This window comes from Buteo buteo, chromosome 4 (genome assembly GCF_964188355.1).
Source record: "Buteo buteo chromosome 4, bButBut1.hap1.1, whole genome shotgun sequence".
NCBI lineage: Eukaryota > Metazoa > Chordata > Aves > Accipitriformes > Accipitridae > Buteo > Buteo buteo.
Window position 1 is genome coordinate 33,615,731 of NC_134174.1, and position 18,930 is coordinate 33,634,660.

The following is an 18,930-nucleotide window of genomic DNA, read 5'->3' on the forward strand; positions in this document are numbered from 1 at the left end:
AAGGAGATTAAATCAGGTCAAACCCAGCTGCTGCATTACACAACCAGCATGCCAGACACAGGGACAGCCATGAGAAAGCTGCACTTCACAGAAATTGGCACCAGCACCTGATACTCTCTGATGGCCACCTCCAGCAGTCTTTGGTTTACTTTGCAGTGCATTTCATTTTACATCGTTATCTCGTTTTCAGTGCCTACCTTCCCTCGATAGCTAGCGGAGCTGTGACACAGCATATACTACCCCAGGGGTTTGAACAATTCCGATTATGTATTTGTGTTTAATTAGTGCACAATTTGTAATATTGTAAGAAGAAAAATCAAATTCTTGAAAACCTACTGACAATAACTTTACCAAAACACTGTTGCCACTTACATTTTTTAACCCTTTGCCTTTATCACCACATAACATGAATTTACTAAAACTGTTACCAGCAAGTACAGCAGAACATTACCAAGTCACATTTATAAACCTAAACCCCATTCTCTTCTCTTCAATTTTGCAGATCAGAGCACATGACAGAGCAAAACATCACAAAACGACCCCCCTCACCCCACACCTCAGAGCTATGCGCAAGACACTTCATGGTACAATGCCACGGTGCAGAAGTGGGTCTTCAGAGGAGGTTAAATAGCAGCAAGCCCTCATTACAATGCATATTAGATCAGAAAGCCACAATTTCAGAGAGCTTATAATATGTGGGGCTTTATGAAAGACCAGTTAAGATTCTACTCTAATTACTTACATCAAGGGAAAAATAAAAATAAAACCAGCATTTGTTTAAAAAGCCTCAAAAAGCAGAATCCATACAAAATGAAAAGTATTCAAACATTTTTACAGCAGTTTACTATCTTTACTAAATGGCACCAGATTTCAAGTGGTCATGTGAAATAAAAGTCAGTAACGTTTCAAATTTTGCCTGGAAGTTATTCTAGAAGCAGAATTTCTATCTTCATATTTGCTGCTAAAAGGAAGAAATAAGTGTGAATTGAGTATCGACGAATCTTTAATCTATACATCTTCTGATTTGGTTTGATTCAGTAAGTAGAAAAGATTTTCCATACTCAAGTTATCTACAGATTATGTCTATATATAAAAAAAAAGGTGTGGATATATACATTTAATACATACACACACGCTCGTACATATATACACAAACTGGTAATGGATCGTCTCCCCTCCACGCCGGTGACCCGCTGAACCCACGCACCATGTCAGAACCTGCTTTAAGGCTACACAGTGTATCGAGTATGGGACAAAACACAGGCAGTTGCTCTTGGTCTGGGCTATAATTGTTCCACTTCATGATCTATTGTTACACTTCTAGTTGTGCATGACGGAATTTCAATAACTTAGAATTTGTTGTATAAAAACAATTCCAGAAACAGAACTCCCTTATTCGAGGAACATCCCCGCTCCCACCCCCTGACATTGTTTTTCCTAACTGATTACAGAAGTCAAACTAAATCACATCAGAAACTGCAAACACACTCTTTTGTCTTAATCTAAACTAACATGCATCAAAACATTCTGCAGTGTGGCATCCTTTGATTTTCTCATCTTCTCAATCGCCCTGTGGAGATCCTGTTGCTGCACAGGCCGAATTTCATCTTCGTCATGGCTTTAAAAGAAAGAGAGAAAGAAAAAAAGCAAGATAATGATTCAGGTGCTGCGTAACAGCTATTCGAAGAACGAGAAGCAATCACTGACAATAGCAGCTCTGACATGGATCCAGCATTACACTGGAAACACGCACCTGTCTGTGCGCATATTACCAGAAGTATGGGACATCATCAGAGGAACATAACAGCAAGTGGAGTTACGTACATGCAAGAGCATTACCAGCATGTAAGCCTGGTAAATACAGTGCAGTCATACCACTTGCTGGCACAGGCCACCTCAAGCTTGACACTTTGGAACAAACAGTCTTATTTTCATAGTCAAAATGAATAAAGGTAACTTACTTGTTCAGGGTTTTTTGTTGTATAGTGGCAACTTGTCAAGAAAAAGAGAACCTCCTGCTTTCTATTAATCACAGCAAGGGTTTTTAAACCTCTATAAATTCGCAATTCAAATCAGAAAATTCAAACTAATAATTGGGACAGTGTGTAGCACCAGGAGCATTCACAGTTGCTGTTCAGCTATCGTAACAGACAGAATAAAGACACATACGTCTCTTCTTCACAGGCAGAATTAACATATTCCCTGACACAGAGGAGTGCTGCATCCCGGCACATTTCTTTCAGATCACTGCCCGAGAAGCCATCGGTCTCTTTAGCAACTTCTAGGAGATCTACATGCCTGTCCACCTGTCAAAAAAAAAAAGAAAAAAAAAAAAAGTCCGAGCATGAAAACTCTGAAGTTATTTACTTTGTTCACCAAGGACAAGAAACACTCACCTCCAAGTATTTTTACCTGCCCTAAGAAGATCTTTTTCAGCCTTGACTTCTTTTGAGAACTAAAAGAAAATTATTAACTTACACTTTGAACCCTCCAAGTAGTTCATTTAATTAAATAAAACTGATGCTTCATCTCATAAAACTCTGTAGCTGTTAAGAAAAAAGAACAGGCAACCAAAAGCGCACCATCATATCAGTATATTCTGTTACCGACGAAGCTCCTGTGCCATTTTGGAAGCCTACTGGATGGCAAAAACTGGATCACAGAAATAATGACCAGTTTTCCCAAATGCCCAAACAGGTTTCCTGTAAGAACACTGCATTTTTTGGTAAAAGGCTCAATCAGACCCTACGTGCTATCTTATCTATAGACAATGAACACTACCCAGTGGGTCTCCTTTCACAGCCACAGCCCTTTTTTGACATTATTTGAAAGAGTGCATTTTGTTTTCATGAACATCTCTTTTGACCAGTAACACAGCAAGGCTGGAAAAAGTTCCTGTCACATTTATGTTTTTTTGTTGCCACCTTTCAGTGCAGAATAAGAAGTTGAAAAGAAGTCGTTCACTATCACAGCAACTCAGTTGTCTGTGGAGTTACTGAACAACTGCTCCTACTTTATACAACCACAAAATGGGGAACTTGGAAGCAAAATAGAATGTCTAACTCCGTGCACTGGATCAGACTGAACTCCTTCCAGCCGAGATCCCACTTTTTTCAGTCTGTTTACAGAATCTCTGATAATAGCCCCTTTCAGCGTATTTTCCAAAGCATGAGTATTTCCTTTTCAAAAAGTTAAGGCCAAACTAGTCTAGTAAAAGGCTGGAATTATGGGATGACTTCTTCTAAGAGGGAAACTGTTCCGTGGTGACGAAGGCAAAGCCCCAAGTGTAATCTTTGCTGCTTCCCGCTACCCCTTCAACCCGTGCACTCCCCAGGATAACCCAAGAATGCACTGACATCCACTGAGCACCCTTCCAATTTCTGCCATTCCTCCCACTTTTCTTGAAGGACAAGGGTTACAGTGATACTGTCCTGTTGGCTTGTCTCTTGAGCTTGTACTTGAGCCCCAGGACCCTGACCTATGACTCAGCATGCAGTGCTCTGGTTTGGGTCTGGAGTGAGCCATCTGGCTCCCCAGGCACAGAAATTAAGGCAAAAGTAGCTGCTGACTTACACCAAAGTGCCTCCTACAGACACTACAGCCTGGCTGTCTTGAAGTGCTTTGCTTTAAAGCATCATCCTGCACAGAAATACCAAAGCCAGTAGCAGTCAGCTGTGGATCTCCAATGTGTTTGCTCAGTGTGGGGCTGAAGGCCATCAAGAATTGAATGGAGCAGCGCAGCTGAACAAATAGAAAATGAGCATGTTGTACAGCAGGCATTAACAAGGATTTCCCTTCAAGTGAGAAATAAGATTTTAAGACAGGCAGGGAAAACAGAGGGCATGACTACACCTGTCATGTGAAGGACTGCAAGGAAGTTTGTCACCCTGGCTAGAAATAAGCTGGGCTTGAGAGGTCCAATTCCTCCTCCTACAGGATAACCAATACAGGCTGATTTCCCACCACCCCGCACCCCCCGAAAAATGTTATTTATGTGACTGTGATTCACTGCCAGATGCTTGATATACCTTGTGTTCTTTCAGGTCCATAATCAGGAGCCAATTTATGTTTCTGCTGAAGACCTTAAGGCCAAGGTGCTGCAACTCCCAGGCCCAGGTGCCAAGGCAAAGGAGACAGAGTCCACTTGCATGTGAGGGCTGGGTGGCTGCAGATATTCAGGGAGCCTGGATAAAGGTCTATTATTTGGCACATCTCCCTAACAGCTCTTGAAAAGAAATCTGAAAGTCTGAAGTCTGAAATCACCACTCGCAAGAGACGTTTTAGTTTGTTTGAGATTTTCTGCAAATAGGTCAGCTCTTCCTCCACAGCTCCTTTGGCATCTCATATCAATTCTGTTTTCACACCTACGTCCAGTACTTTGCAAAAAAGCCAACCTATATCCTAATCCTATATAAACAATCCAAAATGACCATTTGCAAAGTATCCTCCCCAATATCTTAGCCATTTGCAGTGATGAGCTGTGATTTTTAGGCCTCTTAAAAAATGTAAGCTGGTTTTACTAACAAATGATATTTATTAGGATAGACCTCAATCAAGAGACACTTTGCAATATTAACTTCAAGACAAATTAGTGCTGCAGACTACATTCGGCAGGAACCTCTGATAACACAGGTCTCATATCCTGCTAACAGACGTGGTACCAGATGTGCTCACAGCTATTCCTTCCCCTCATCTTGGAATGCAGATGGTGGCACAAACACGATACAATATTAGGAACAATATCTATAGTAGCTCTCCTCTAAAGGAAACACGAAATAGGAATCAAAGTGCAAAAAGCAGCACTGTCAAAAAACGTCATTCCTCGTTTCTTGGCTTGAGCCAACAGACTGTACAGAGTTAAAAAAAAAAAATCAGTATCTCTTCTCCCTGCTTCATGATGTCTTGAAATTTTTTTCACTGATCAAAGTGATTTCCAAATATGATTCACCTTCAGCATCTTTAGAGATAAATATATTATCTTGTTATATAACAAGAAAATGAAGACAAAGAAATTAAGTAATTTTCCTCAGAGGTGGTGATTCACCACAAAAGCCAAGACTGCTGCCCTGACTGAGGCTCATGCTTAAAGCAGTAGGCAACTCTACTGCTTTAATTTAACGCCACACCTAAAAGCACGAAAGATTCCTAAGTTATAATCAGAAACACCCTGGTAGATAATCTCTACCTTACTCCAAGACAGTCAATTATAAAACATGTTTTCTACAACTCCAGAGCTTGCACTCATGACAACAGTAATAGAGCAAATTAACCATTAAAAGAAGTCTACTTACATTTTCATTTTTCAAAATTAGCTTCAGGATTGCTTCTCGTTGTTTCAGAGCCTTAAACAAAAGAGTTTAAAGTTACTAGAGTACAAAAATAAACATATGTAACACCTATCTCAATTTTGCACAGTGTGGGCTTTCAGTCATAATTCAGTGACACAAGCTGATCCCTCAGACATGAGGTGTGATACGTGCTAAGGAAACCTATCTGACGGCAAATCACTCAGCAAAATGAAATCTAGGGTACTCTGACTACAGGAGCACATGAAACTAAACATTTGAGCATATACATTTACACTAACTACAGGGAAAAAGAAAATGCACTGACATTTAGTCTTACTTTGCCCTAAGTGAAAGCAGCTGTCTCCAAAGATTTCCCACCATCTTTAACGGAGGGCAGACTCTCTAGATCTAAGGGATGCTTTCAACACTTTGCTAAATCAGATGAAGAGGATAAACTGTTCTGCTTAAAGAAAAAATAAATAAAAATTTAATTCTACAGATGATGCTTGGGAAATGTTAAGCAATATAACATACTGTGATAAGGTTACTGAAAGAAACAGTTAAGTAGTGAGCATATCCTTAATAGCATGGTAAAACACAGGCAGCAGAGACTCTTTTCTGTGTCTCCCAAAACCAAATTTGTCCTAAATGCACTTTCATTGTCAAAAAGGGAAAAAGCTACCCCATAGATACTCTGAACAGTTCATACTCTGTCTCAAAAAATACTTCTTCCATTTCCCCCTGCCTTGCAGATAATTTCTTATGAGTAATTTTGGGCACCTTAATCTCAAACTTAGTTATAAAATCTGCAAGGCTTTAGCTACTCTACAGAGATACTACCTGTGCACACTTCCAACCCACAGCACACAAAAATTATCTTGGCCCTCAATAAAAGAGTTGTAGCCAATCTTGGTTGTATCGCAAAGTACCGCAGACAAGAACAAGAGACAAGCAGTAAGTTAATGATATGGCTGTAGCAGGATAAGGAAAATTATGTGTCTGTGCCCTAAACAACACCTCCTGTTGTAATTCTGATCCTGGGAGAGGGAGCCAACCCCTGTAATATCCTGAGGCGCTGTTACCTGCGGATAATTCACCCTTCTAACAACAACTCTTGATAGAAAGACATGATAAAGTACTAAAATACACACCCTTGCCCCTTACTAATTCAAGGAAAACTTGAAGATGAGTAAGGTGTATGAAACCCTATGAGCAGGCATTGCAGAAAAGCAGTTACTAGGTTATAAATGCTTTGTTTCAAAAAGTATCCGCCCACAAGGAGTGAAAGCCAGTTCAAACACGATGGGTCTGGGAACATAACTACTCTCTTGCACAATAATAGGAGTTTTACTCCTCCAGTTCTGTCTCTAAGTTTCTGCAAAAAAATGAATAATGAAGGGTATTTCTGTAGCCAGAAGGGAATACTGACAACCACAGCTGAACTCTTTATAATATTGATACAAAAATGTCTTGTGATATCACTAAGTGTTCAGACGTGACTAAAATGCCTTGAAAAAGATGGCAATTGCAAAATGTATAGGAAGGGTAACCTTGTGATGGCTAGCATAACTGATAAAGACCAAACTCTGCATGTTTGGCATAAATCTTAAGTGGAATAAAAACAGTTTTCCAGATTGCTTGCAGCGCCTGACTGTGGAAAGGCTTGAGAAGAATGTAGGCTTTGGTATGCAGATCTCATTCCCTCTTCTCTCCTTGAAAACAAAATACTATGTATCGAGACCTGCTTCTTGATACCATCTGACCTGTGTGCCACTCTCCCTGTAGGCAACTGTGTGCAGTTGCTTCTGTGCTTTTGTGCTTTTTGTGATTGTTTTCAAGTTAAAACTAAGCTCTTTCCAGAGCATAGCGTCTAAGCCACTCCACTCTTACAGATGAAGAAAATGGGCGGGAAGCTCTCAGAGCACATGGAGTTGTTTCAGATAAAAGACCCAAAGAATCAAGATTTCTGTGAGCAACTTCGCCTTAAAAAGCAAAGTTCTATATGTGCTTCTAAAAAACTAAACCCAAATCAAAACAATACAGTATTTCTTTGGAAAAAAAAAAACAAAACCAAGCTCCGAAATGTACATTTCCTGGCTGATAAGGCACCTGCCTGCAGCTCAGCCACTAGGCACACTGTTCAGGCAAACCTGGCGCGACTTACAGGTTGGTTGATGTGAAACCGGGTCGGCATTCTTCTCATGATTGCAGAGTCAAGATCCTGAGGACGGTTGGTGGCTCCCATCACTATTACCTGTATACACCAACAGAAAAAACTAGTCAGCCTGAAACCAGCTTTTGAAAACATTGCCGTATTGGAGTTTCAAAACCAAACATGTGATTCTTCCACACTTATCAAGAACATCGACATTCAAAGAAGTTACATAAGGTTTCTTGGTACTCATTTCAGCAACTGGATTTAAACAGACAGCTTAAGAGAGCATTGGTGCCACAAATTACCAGCTGGGTGGAGATTTGTACATTAGTCTGAAGCCTTCTGAGCCCAATTTGAAAGTTCAAACTCTAAGCAGCAACCCAAAACTTCTGCTTGTAAGTCCTAGCGATGTCTCTTTAGTTCCTAGTGGTCTGGAAGGAACTTTGAAAGGAGACGTTTTGATAAGGTATTAAGAAATGTGGCAGTTCTGTGCAGTGTTGAAAAAAGAAAGGCAGTCAGTTCACCAGGACGACCAAACTGGCAGCTTTTGCATGCACTAAAATGTTGCTGCTTTTTTTTAAGCATTAAAAAACAGCATTAAAAGTCAGTAAGAACCTATACACACTGGTATACTGTAACAGCAGCACATTAGACGTGTACAAGCCAAGTTCAATACAAGGAGAGTATTTACCTCATTTGACTGCATTCCAGTTATTAGTTTAAGAACAAATTTACTTCCCATTCACATCAGCCTTGTTTTCTCATTTGTTATTTTAAGTTATGTACATTGTAAATACCCAGTCACAAAAGTGGAAAAATGTCAGGGAAATTAATCTCATATCAATAAGGTTTCCTGACATGCTTCTGGTGTTTTGGCTGGGGTCACTGTTCTGCAGCAGCCCCTGGCCAGGCTTGGTTGCATGTCCCGGAGCAGAGTCACCCTGCCACCTAGAGGCTTAATTACACGGTGGCAAATTGCTACGCCCAGAAAAAGCCAAAAGGTGCATTTTTCGCCAGGGCTCGGGCAGTCTTCACTTTCTAGAAAGCATTACGAATGCAAGCGCTCTGCGCTTGCCTGCGTGCCAAACACAAGCTAATGTTTGGCTGAGCTGCCTCTTGCAAAGAGGCATCACCGTACCCATGCTGTACTTCCCCAGGATCTGCATCAAGGCCCAACGTTGGACCCAAAGCGTTGCCCCTCTGTGTCCCTGGAGCGGAGAAGCCTTCCTAAAACTGGCTCTGTCTGCAGGTTCTGTGAACGTGGGACCCCCACAGGGCACAAATGCGGCTGTATGGGGCTTCCAGACTTAAACTGTCTCTTCAAGCAGCATAGCTCTGTTTTCCAGGCACTGTGCCCCAAGTTCCTGCCAGACTCAAGACTGTATCCTTGGCAGGTTTAGTCCAAAGCTGAACATGCTTTTCAGGTGCAGTCAACACGGGAACAAATAACATTCATCACAACACTTACTTACAATTTCCTCCTAGCATTTGGAATTTTTGTTACCGTAACAAAAGCCAAATTTAATCCTTATTCAAAGGAAATTTGTTTGGCAAGAATCAGACAAGAAACGCAAAGCTCCCAAGTAAACATTTGTAATTAACGAATGAGCCCAGCGAGCTGGCTGTCAAAAACTGAGACAATGCAAATGTCAAAACCATTGCTTAAAGAAGACTTCCTGAATTGCAATGACATCTCAGGGAGGAGCCTGAAGTATGGTATTGAAACAAAACACTCCTGCTGAAAAACTCCCCAGAAACGTGAATCAACCCCTGCAGTGTCCCCAGCCAATTGTTTGCATTGGATTTTACTTCAGTGGCCCCCTACCCTGCAGAGGCGTACGAGTAAAGGACAGGAGTGACGTGTTCAGGCACTGCATGCTGAACGCAAGAGATGGGTAAGAGCGTTGTCTTATTGCAGAGAATGAACAATTTGACTTGCCCCAAGAATTTGTCAGTATATTGGGAAAAAAGATAATACATTCAAACACCAGAAGAAATGTGTGCTTGCAAGATCACATTAGCTTCCAGTTAAAGTGTTCATACCATTGGCCTCTTATTAATGGTAAGCAAACACTCTGCTTTAAAGCTCCTCAGTACATATATTCACTGTGTTCTAATCAGTTTTTAAAAATATCAACTGAAAAAATCTTTAGCACAAACTTGAGAGAGGAGGAAAAGCAGATTTTACAAAGAGTTAATGGAGGTCAGAGCATTGGAATTCATTCATAAAAATAATACAGATTAAAAAGGCTGAACATTTTAAAATTGAAGAAAAAAACATCCTTTTCAAAGGCCTTAAAAAGATTCCTCCAGGTGAAAGTTCAGAAACACACCAAGCAGGCTTTTGTCTATGCTACATTCAAGTCATTTATTTCATAAATATTTGTGTGTGCTTGTTTTTACAGCACCAGCAGCTTTTGTATTTTTTTTCCTCTCCAAAATACAATATTTCTGTTGAGATTATGGGAGGGGGACAGAAGCTTACAGGAATAATGGGATGAAAGCATGGCTCCATTTAACAGAATTTGTCTTTTGATAGCATCAACTTCTCTACCCTTTCAGATTAACTCCAGAGTCTAGTGTTTGTCTGATGCTAGTCCAATGCTTTTCTGCAAACAAGCCAACCAACCTGCAACTGGGATGGATACTCAGATCTTTCAATACCTTTCCTGAAATCAGAGATTCACTTCATCTGAAGAAAACATTGCTGACAAAACATTTTTCAAAACAGTTTAAAAATTCCCAATTTTGGCAGCTCAAACTATACAGCTATATTACTGAGACTTAAGACGTTTCTGAAAATAACTCCTCTTAGCTAAAACCAAAATACTTACAAAAACAGTCTTCTCAAGAAGAAAAATGATCTATTATTATAAGTCATCCCATTCCCATAATATACTGGTAATCACTGACAGGTAAAGAAATTCTTTTGGCAATTATTACTACATGCAATCTGCTACTCTTCCCAAATGGCTCAATGCACAATAACTGAGGGAAGAATCTCATTACTTCTCTTGTCATCCTTTGTACTTACTTGGCAGTTATAATCAGTGTCCAGTCCATCCCACAGACTCATGAACTGAGCTTTCATCATAGCTGTAGCTTCATGGTCAGAACTCGATCGACTTCGTAAGAAGGAATCTGTATTAAGGGATTCAGTATAGCAGTTTACTTTCAAGCCTGCCATAGAAACTATGCTGTTTGATTCCTCACGTGCAGACTTGTGCTATTCTCTATCTTGAAAATGTTTATTAAAAAAAGTATTTACAACAGATGAAAAGTATTTCTTACAATGAAGAATAGGAAAGTAGAATCTCACCATACTTTTAAGCACATCTTTTATATTACATTACATGAATATGTACCTATCACATGAGACTGTCCCAAATCTTGTGCTCCAATTTTTCACTTTCCTGAATTCATTGAAAGTGTAACTTTCACCTTAATTTCTCATGCAGAGATGGAAGCATTCAGAGTCTGGCAAGCTAGAAGACACCAAAGCACAGGAGAACAGCAAGCTGCAGGACTAACGTAAAGTAGGCTATACACTTCATTATGCAGACCTCTAACTCTGCTAGTGGTTGCCTAAAGAATTTCCAACATCTAGAAAAACACCACATTTTTTGCACCCATACAAAAGGATAAAAAGCATCTTGAGAATGTAGCCCATTCATAAACCTAAACTGTGGAAAGAGCAAAAGCTTTGTCAGCTCTGTTTCTGCAAAACATACAACTCGCTCCAAGAAGCGCCAGTGCTACAAGACAACAAGCAAGTTTAAACTGACCTGCTCAAGTTCACAGGGACTTAAACACTAGTGTGACAAGTACAAATGCAGAGAACAACTGGCACCTTTGCTGTCTTCCTAGCTGAACCTCCCCTCCTACTTCTTCAGCCTTACTAAACTATTATTCCTGAGCTCTCCTAAACCCGTATTTTCTTTTCCATTATGCACCCTCACGGCAGAAGCGTTGAAGTGTATTTGGTGATGGGTTTCCTGAATAAGGAGCTCCCTTGACAGAAGAAAAGCTTTCCTCATGGACCACCTTAGCCCAACCAAAAATAAGCAGCAACTTGTTCTACTTGTAATTTCCTCCACTAACAAGAGGAAGAAATACACTGGTTTTCCTAGTTTGCCACCATTACTTTACAATACTATTTATATGGCGAAACCTTGCTCCATTATCACTCTTTTTAAAGAAAAGATCACAGTAGATCAATATACCCATCAACTTGAACCTACAGTTTAATGTCACTCTGCTATAGTTACTTAGAAAAAAAGATAGATTTTTACCTATTTCGTCAATAAAAATGATGGACGGTTGGAGCTTTATAGCAAGGGAGAAGACAGCAGCAGCCAGTTTTTGAGACTCTCCATACCATTTGTCCGTCAGTGTTGAAGGCTGGAGATTGATAAATCGACAACCTGCTTCCTTTGCTGTAGCTTTGGCGATCAGCGTTTTGCCACAACCAGGAGGACCATAGAGAAGTACTCCTGCAAAAGTAATGGTGTTAATGCTCTCCGGTCGCTGTACAGAAAACATGCTTTGCTATGACAGACCTGATAGTGTCCAGGCATGTATTTTATCCAAGTTTTAAAAGATAAAAAAACAAGTTACACAGTGTTCCATCAAATCAAATACAGAGTTATTTAAGATATCCTTATTATAAAATTAAAGCTAAGAATATCTAAAACCAGGTATGGTGAAATTGAAGGGAGACAGTTGTCTGAAAGATTACTTCTATTACTGTGACTATAAAGGTTACATAAAACTAAAACCCTTTTTATTTCCTGTAAGCATTTGACAGGCCTTGTTTATAGCCAGTTTCAGCCTTGTCAGTAAAACTTAGCACAGAGGGGGTAGAGGAAAAAAAAAAAAAAAAAAAAGGAGCCCACAAACATTTTAAACTAATTACTCCCAATTAAATATGACATTTCATATTATTTTTAAACTTGTCATAGTGAAAGAATTCACAGTAGTGTTTTTCTAACATAGTTGTAAAGAAAACAATTTAAAGAAAAAAAATTAAGTCAAACAAGCCTGAAACACAGAGAATTACTAGGGTTTTTTTTCCTGTTTATGTCACTGACAACCACAAACATAACTACTCTGAAGCAATGACTTCCTATTAACACATGGTGCAAGCCACTAATAAAACTGGGGAGCTTGCCCTATATGGAAAGTCCACTTTCAAAAGATAACTAAAAAATAATTTTTTCCTTCAGCTTATTAGAGCATGACATTAAAGTAATTTTCCAGACAGTTTCAATTTGTGACTTAAACAGAAAGTAGCCTGGAAAAACTAGACCAGTTACAAAAGTGCTTCATTTTCCATCACTTAGGACACAAAACTGAGATGGTCACGGATACAGGCAGTAATTAATAATTTTCAGAGAACTTTCAGAAGACAATATTCCAGGGATCAGAGCAGTAAAGATAAACTTTGGCATTTTGTCCAACATTTTAGGTTCAAATTCTGCTTGTCTGCAGTAACATACAGCAAATATGGCTGTAAGCACTCCAGCAGAAAGAGTCCAACTTCTGCTTTACTGTTGGAAAGTTAATTTGTCACCCACCGGTTTCCTTACTGCCTCAACTCTGTGCAACTCGACTCCAGAGAAAATCAAGAGATCTCCAGAAAAAAAATGGGATCTCTGCCTTTTTGAATCACCAGAATTTCTAGGACTAGAACAGAGAGATGACTGCAAGATTAGCTTACATTGACGTCTCATGTTTATGACTTATGTTTCTGTGACACCGTAGACGTATTAACCAAGGTTGCATACAAAGCTGTACAGCAGAGTTATAGCTCACCTCTGCCAAAGGACAAGATGGGGTATAAAAAGAAAAAAAATTGACAGTGTAGGCAGTTAAAAATGCAGGTTACATAGATCAGTGCACTAAAATGCAACATCAATAACTGAAAAGCAATTATTGCTTCATTATTAAGACGAAACTTATTCACTAGAACTTGATTTCACAGCAAGAGAAGATAAAAAAACCTGAGGGTTTTCCCTGGCATCAGTCCTAATGGTTGCACTTCGGACTGGCAACCCACTTCCTCTTTCCTTTCTGGGTAATGGTAAATTTTTATTTTTTTTTTTAATACCAACATATAAATCTGTAACATTTCCTTCCTACCTTTTGGTGGCTGTAAGAGCCTGGAATTCTCAAACAAGTATTTCTTCTTGATGGGCAAAATGACAGTATCTTTCAAATCTGTAATAACATCATCTAAGCCTGCAATATCACTCCAGGTTACCTAATATGGAGAAACATTATTAGAAATGATCACCATAGTCCCTGCCAACAAAAAATATCCACAAGCTTAAAAGTAGCGCAAGGCCTTAAAAATAAAAAAGACGAGTGATTAAAAAAAACCTCTGCTCTCAATGATGCAATTTTAGTTTTAAATTACAGAAATATTTTCTATGTATTTCCACAGATACATATATATGACAAATAATGTAATCCAAAGCCAAAATCAAGATCTTCCATGTCTGAAGTGCTTTCATCGGAGTAATGTAGAAAACAGTTTCTTACATGCATGCTAAGTGGGTCTACGAGATGTGCAGCAATACTCATTTCGTATTCAGTAAGCTTGACATTTTTCACTCCAATTTGCTTCATTAGTTTTTCAGCCTGGGGGAAATAAAATGCCAAGAAAATCAGAGAAATAAATTGAATGCTTAAGTCAAAAATTAGTTTTTCAAGAACTGCTATTTGGAGTCTGAAAAGCTGCTCCATAAGTCACATGTGAAAAGAAGTTAAATCTTTCTGAAGTAGAAGGTTCTGCTGTTTCCTAATGACTTGTTGTCACTTGAACGAAACTAAGTCATATGTCTCAGTTCCCAACAAATAAGCGTCACACCAGTCCTCCCACCCCCAAATCCACGAGTCATACATTATGACCTGAAAAGCAACCAAAATAAACATTAAAACATGGAGTTTGCTGTTCAGTACAGGTTGCCAGACACACAGGTAACCTCTGCACAAAATCACTTCAATAATGTCTACAGGAGTTTTCTAAACTAATACAGGTATGTTACACTTAAAAACTTTCAGATGAAAATCCCGAAACTTGTTATTAACTAGAACTCTAGAGTTCTTTCACATGCTTAATTATCTTCACTTACAACCCTGCAAATAATACACGTGGACTTTAATGGGAGATATAATTGTGTTATTATAAAAAGCATGCCCCCCCCAACCTCCACAGCACTGTATCAAGGAGAGATTAATATATTTGTAAGAACAAAAAAAAAAAAGATATTTCACAGAAGTCAGTCGATTTTTTCTATGTATCCAATGTTTTCTTTTTTCCAATTTAAAAGGAAAAGTCATTTGTTGTGTCAACACGCTTTCACAATTCAGCTTCTCTTTATACTCAAACTTGCGGTTAAGTCTGACATGCTTTTGGGATATTGCAACCTCTTATATAATAGCTGGCACTAGCACAGATTGTGAAAGCTGATTTTTAAAGTGGAGCCAATTTTTTAACTAAAGATTTCATTAAAAAAGAAAACCCACCCAAAACAGAATTAGGTTGCTCAAAACTGCTGTTTGAATCCGTGAAATTTGTGTCAGCCAGAAAACAAAAAAAGTTGCAACATTTCCTTCAATACTTTCCAAAGGAAACATTTAACACTTGGTTCTGAAAGGTACCTAAATCTTTTCCCAGAGCATTAACCCCCATGAATCATTCTAGTTCAACTTAAGCAATAAGGCTTTTCACTTTTTCTTCTCCCCTTTCGAGGACATTTTGACTGCTACTGGAGGTGGGGAGGGGAACACAGGGAGAGGGACAAAGTGCAAGCTATTCTTAAAAAGGCAACTGGACAGCAGTGTTCCTCTTCGTCATGATTAACTACAGTCCCTGCCTCTGCCATTAAGTTGCCAAAAAGCAGCAGAGAATTACGTTATTTCTGCTCAAGGTATGAAAAAGCAACCAAGAGACTGAAGAGAGCATTATTTAATGCAACTGCTGCCTAGCAAAGTTGTCAGAAGCAGAAACGGCACTGGGACCACATAATTGCAGGTAATTAGAGACAACATCACGCTCCAATTCAACAGTTTTTCCACCGCTTCAAGGCAGAGATTTTAACTTGTTATAAAATGTAAGCACTGAAAACACTAACAGCCTAGATCCTGAGATTTACTAAAAAATAATTCTAGGTTTTTTGATTATTCCACATGCTTTTGTCAATTCTTCTGTTGGCTATTGCAAGTCCAGTTTTCAATTAGCAGACTTCTCTGTATGAACAGCAATGAACCAGACAGCATTTCACAGAAATATTTGTGAATAAAATCCTACCTGTTTCTGAGCTTCTACTTTTTGCTTTCTGGTGGGATCAATGGCATCAACCATCCATTTAATGGTAAAATACGTTACAGCACCAAATATGGTTAAACGAAAAATTAATCCGACCACTTCATTCCGGCTCAGGGGACGTGAAAATGCTTCAGCATGGACCATTTTGCCGTTCAACACTAAGTGTAAGAAAGTGCAGGGAGGAACAGAAAGAAAGAAAATTAAAGCTGAAAAAATATCTGCCTTGTATTTAAGCACCATTTTATAAAAACTATTTCCCATGCACACTGTGGGCATAAAGCTTACCATGAAGCTATAATGAAATATCTCAACAATAGCACAACCCCAACACATAAAAGCACATAAGATTAAAAAGCACAGCACCGAGTATAACGACAGTTTCATTTTCAGTTTCAGTAAACAGAGAAAAAACAGCAGCAACAACTTGAGGCCTTCCTTCTTGATTGACTGCATGCAAGAAGGTCCTGATTTCACTGTTCCCTCAAGAAATCTGCATTCCTTTCAGCTATACAATAGCCAAAGTAATAAAGATTATTTTATTTCAGTGCCAAGTTTACATTTCCATTAAGGCTGGTGTTTTGTGACTGTTATTGACCCAAGAATGCTAAGCCATGAAGACAAAGTTAACTACATTATTTAAACAGGGATTTCTTTTCCCCAAGAGGAAGTTTAAAGGAAAGGCACCCAATTGCCACATTAGGGAGCGTTCAACAACTTGTATTTGAATAAAAATTAGGTTAATAGCTGGAGCCTGCACCTAGCAGAATATATTTCGAGTTATTAATATCCCTGGAAAACTGAAAATGCTGGATGTGGCACACAGCTATCAAGGGAAAAGGCTGGCTGCTATACGAGCCAAACCCAGAAAGTACAGCACCTTCAAGTTAAGGAAGTGTGCTGCAGAGAGGAAAAAAACCCTTCCTAAAATGTTGAAAATTTACTTATAAAATCGGGGTCCTCTTTCCCCAATCTACTTTCTCCTCAACTGGCAGGGTTTCCACTTGAGAACCCCCAAGCTCTCCTTGTTCACTGCCCGATTTTCCTGCTGCAAGGGCAAAATCAGTGGCAATTCCTTTGGCAGCTTCCAACGCTCCCTGGCTGGTCTCCAAACTGAGCTGTCAGCCAGGGAAAAGCCGGACTACCTACAGCCAAGATATCCTTGAATTCCCCCTCGCTTGGCTAGCGGTCGCATTCTGTCGACCCCGTATTCAACTCAAGGCGATGGCATTCCACAGATTCTGTTTACAAGGATTCGGCAGACTGGAATTAGGAGAAGCACCGCGATACATTTACCAAAAGACATCAACGGCTCGCGGCTGTATTCCAGTGTGGATCACTAAAACAGTTTTGGATTTTTTAACTCTCCATTCTCTGTTTAGAAATTTAAGAATCAAGGCTGTTGCTGTGCGTACCTGCTTGGAAATCAACTAAAATTTGCCTGCTTAGGCATCTAAGCAAGTAATACAGCAGGAAAAAATTCTGCATGCTGTCCAAAGCTTGATTTATTAAAACAAAAGGGCTATATATCGCAGAATCATTTAGGTTGGAAAAGACCTTCAAGATCATCAAGTCCAACCATCAACCACACCCACTAAATATTCAGCGAACAAGGAAAAAAAAAGCTTCCAAAAAAGCCCCAAAAGGCAGTGAAAAAAACCCCACTCCTTATGCAACCCTTGCCCTGAATACCAAACGTAAGAAGAAGCTTTAACAGAGAAGAATTTTAAGCGCAACCTTTCTACATGAAGTTCTGCTTCCCCCGCACGAGTTTTATCGTTTCTTTTCTGGGCAGATCGCCCAGACAAGGAGAAGGACAGGTAATTGAATAGCAAATTCCGGGTCCGTGGGGCTACCAGCGCGTTTTGGTTTGGCTCTGCCTGGCTGCACCCCGGCGCTTCCAGCAATTAAAAAGAAACCAAAAGGAGAAGCGGTGCTGGTTCCTCTTCTGCTCCCACAGCGCCAGAGGGAAAGTTCAGTTTCGGGTGGGGAACCCTCGTCCTTCCCCGGGCCCTCGGGCAAGACCAAACGATTCCCGGTCAAGGACTCGGCTCTACGTGTCCCCCCCAGACACCCCGCCCCGCCCGGCGCAGCGGCCGAGAGGCCGGGGCCGGTTCCCGACCGGGCCCCCGAGACCGCCCGCCCGCCTCAGCCGCGGCCCGGGGCGGGGAGGCCGGCGCTGACAGAAGGGAAGGGGCAGGGCCGGCCCGCCGAGCCCCCCGCCGTGCCGGCACCGGGCCGCCCGCTGGGCCCCGGCCAAGGCAGGAGCAGGCCTCGGGGGTCCCCGGCCCCGCCGAGGAGGCCTGCCCGGGTGCCGGCCATGGCGGCGCGGTGAGGCGAAGGCGGCACCGCGAGGCGAAGGCGGCACCGCAGAGGGCCGGGCCGGGCCGGGCCGGGCCGGACCCGCCGCCCGTGACCTTCCCGCCGGCCGGCCGGGTGCCGCGGCGCAGCGGCGGGAAGCGGCCCGGCGGGCGGCCCCTCGCCTTCCGCGCCGGGTTACGGTTACTCACCCCCTCGGGCAAGGTCTCTCGGACGCGCGGCCGGCGGGCGAGCGGAGGAAGGCGGAGGAAAGCGAAAGCGGCGGCACCGCGGGCCCGGGCTCGGCGGCGGCGCGTCCCGCTCTTCCCCGCTCCGGCCGGATCCCGCCGCCCCGCACCAACGTTCCGGCCCCGGCCCCGGCCCTCAGCCCGGCGGAGAAGGAGCCGCCGCTCCTCGCCGGCCCGGGACCCGGCCCTGCCCCGGCACCCGCCTCCTGATAAACACGCTCCGTCCCCCCTCGGAAGCAGCGGCATTTCGGAGGCTGATAGCTGAAGGGTGGAACACGCAGGATTTGGCAGCTTTGGGCCGGTACGGGCGTCTGCCGGAATGAAAAATCATCGAGATTGGAGGATTTATCAGCAGTTTGCCAAAAGATACTGATACAATAGTTTTCCCGTTGCAGATTGTAATGAAAACAGTAAACTCGCTCTCCCCATGCGCAGTAACAGAAAAATGGGCAGAAAAAGGTTAAAATAAGGGGATCTCCAGCATAAGTGTAACTAATCCAAAGTTTGTGCAACTGCTCTTCAACCTTTCTGCTCCTGGGTCAATGCCACCGAAGTTCTAAAGCCCTTCACCCCTAGCTTTGCTCCTGAGAGGGTCCCTTGTCACGTCGTCTC

General features: G+C 41.4%; 1 protein-coding gene across 2 annotated transcripts; it reads right to left on the minus strand.

The window, feature by feature from the left end:
* Positions 1-682: 682 nt before the first annotated feature.
* Positions 683-18,433, minus strand: ATAD1 (ATPase family AAA domain containing 1). 2 transcript variants are annotated; one of them, XM_075025467.1, is made up of 10 exons: positions 18,283-18,433; positions 15,758-15,933; positions 13,987-14,085; positions 13,585-13,705; positions 11,736-11,936; positions 10,478-10,584; positions 7,453-7,542; positions 5,292-5,342; positions 2,170-2,306; positions 683-1,618 (listed from the first exon to the last, which is right to left on the minus strand). In XM_075025467.1, exons 2-10 carry the CDS (start codon positions 15,917-15,919, stop codon positions 1,498-1,500), a joined length of 1,089 nt encoding a protein of 362 aa, XP_074881568.1. In that variant the 5' UTR covers positions 15,920-15,933; positions 18,283-18,433; the 3' UTR covers positions 683-1,497. The 2 variants fall into 2 exon arrangements, with proteins under 2 accessions (XP_074881568.1, XP_074881567.1); XM_075025466.1 differs by lacking the exon at positions 18,283-18,433 and adding an exon at positions 17,510-17,630.
* Between the last annotated feature and the right edge of the window lie 497 nt (positions 18,434-18,930).

Excerpts from the sequence above, each read along its gene's own strand:
- ATAD1 (XM_075025467.1), bottom strand. The coding sequence starts at position 15,919 with ATGGTCCATGCTGAAGCATTTTCACGTCCCCTGAGCCGGAATGAAGTG. Across the intron at positions 14,086-15,757 it reads AAGTAGAAGCTCAGAAACAG|GCTGAAAAACTAATGAAGCA; the intron begins GTAGGATTTTAT and ends TATTTCCCCCAG. Across the intron at positions 7,543-10,477 it reads ACACTGATTATAACTGCCAA|GTAATAGTGATGGGAGCCAC; the intron begins GTAAGTACAAAG and ends TGGTGTATACAG.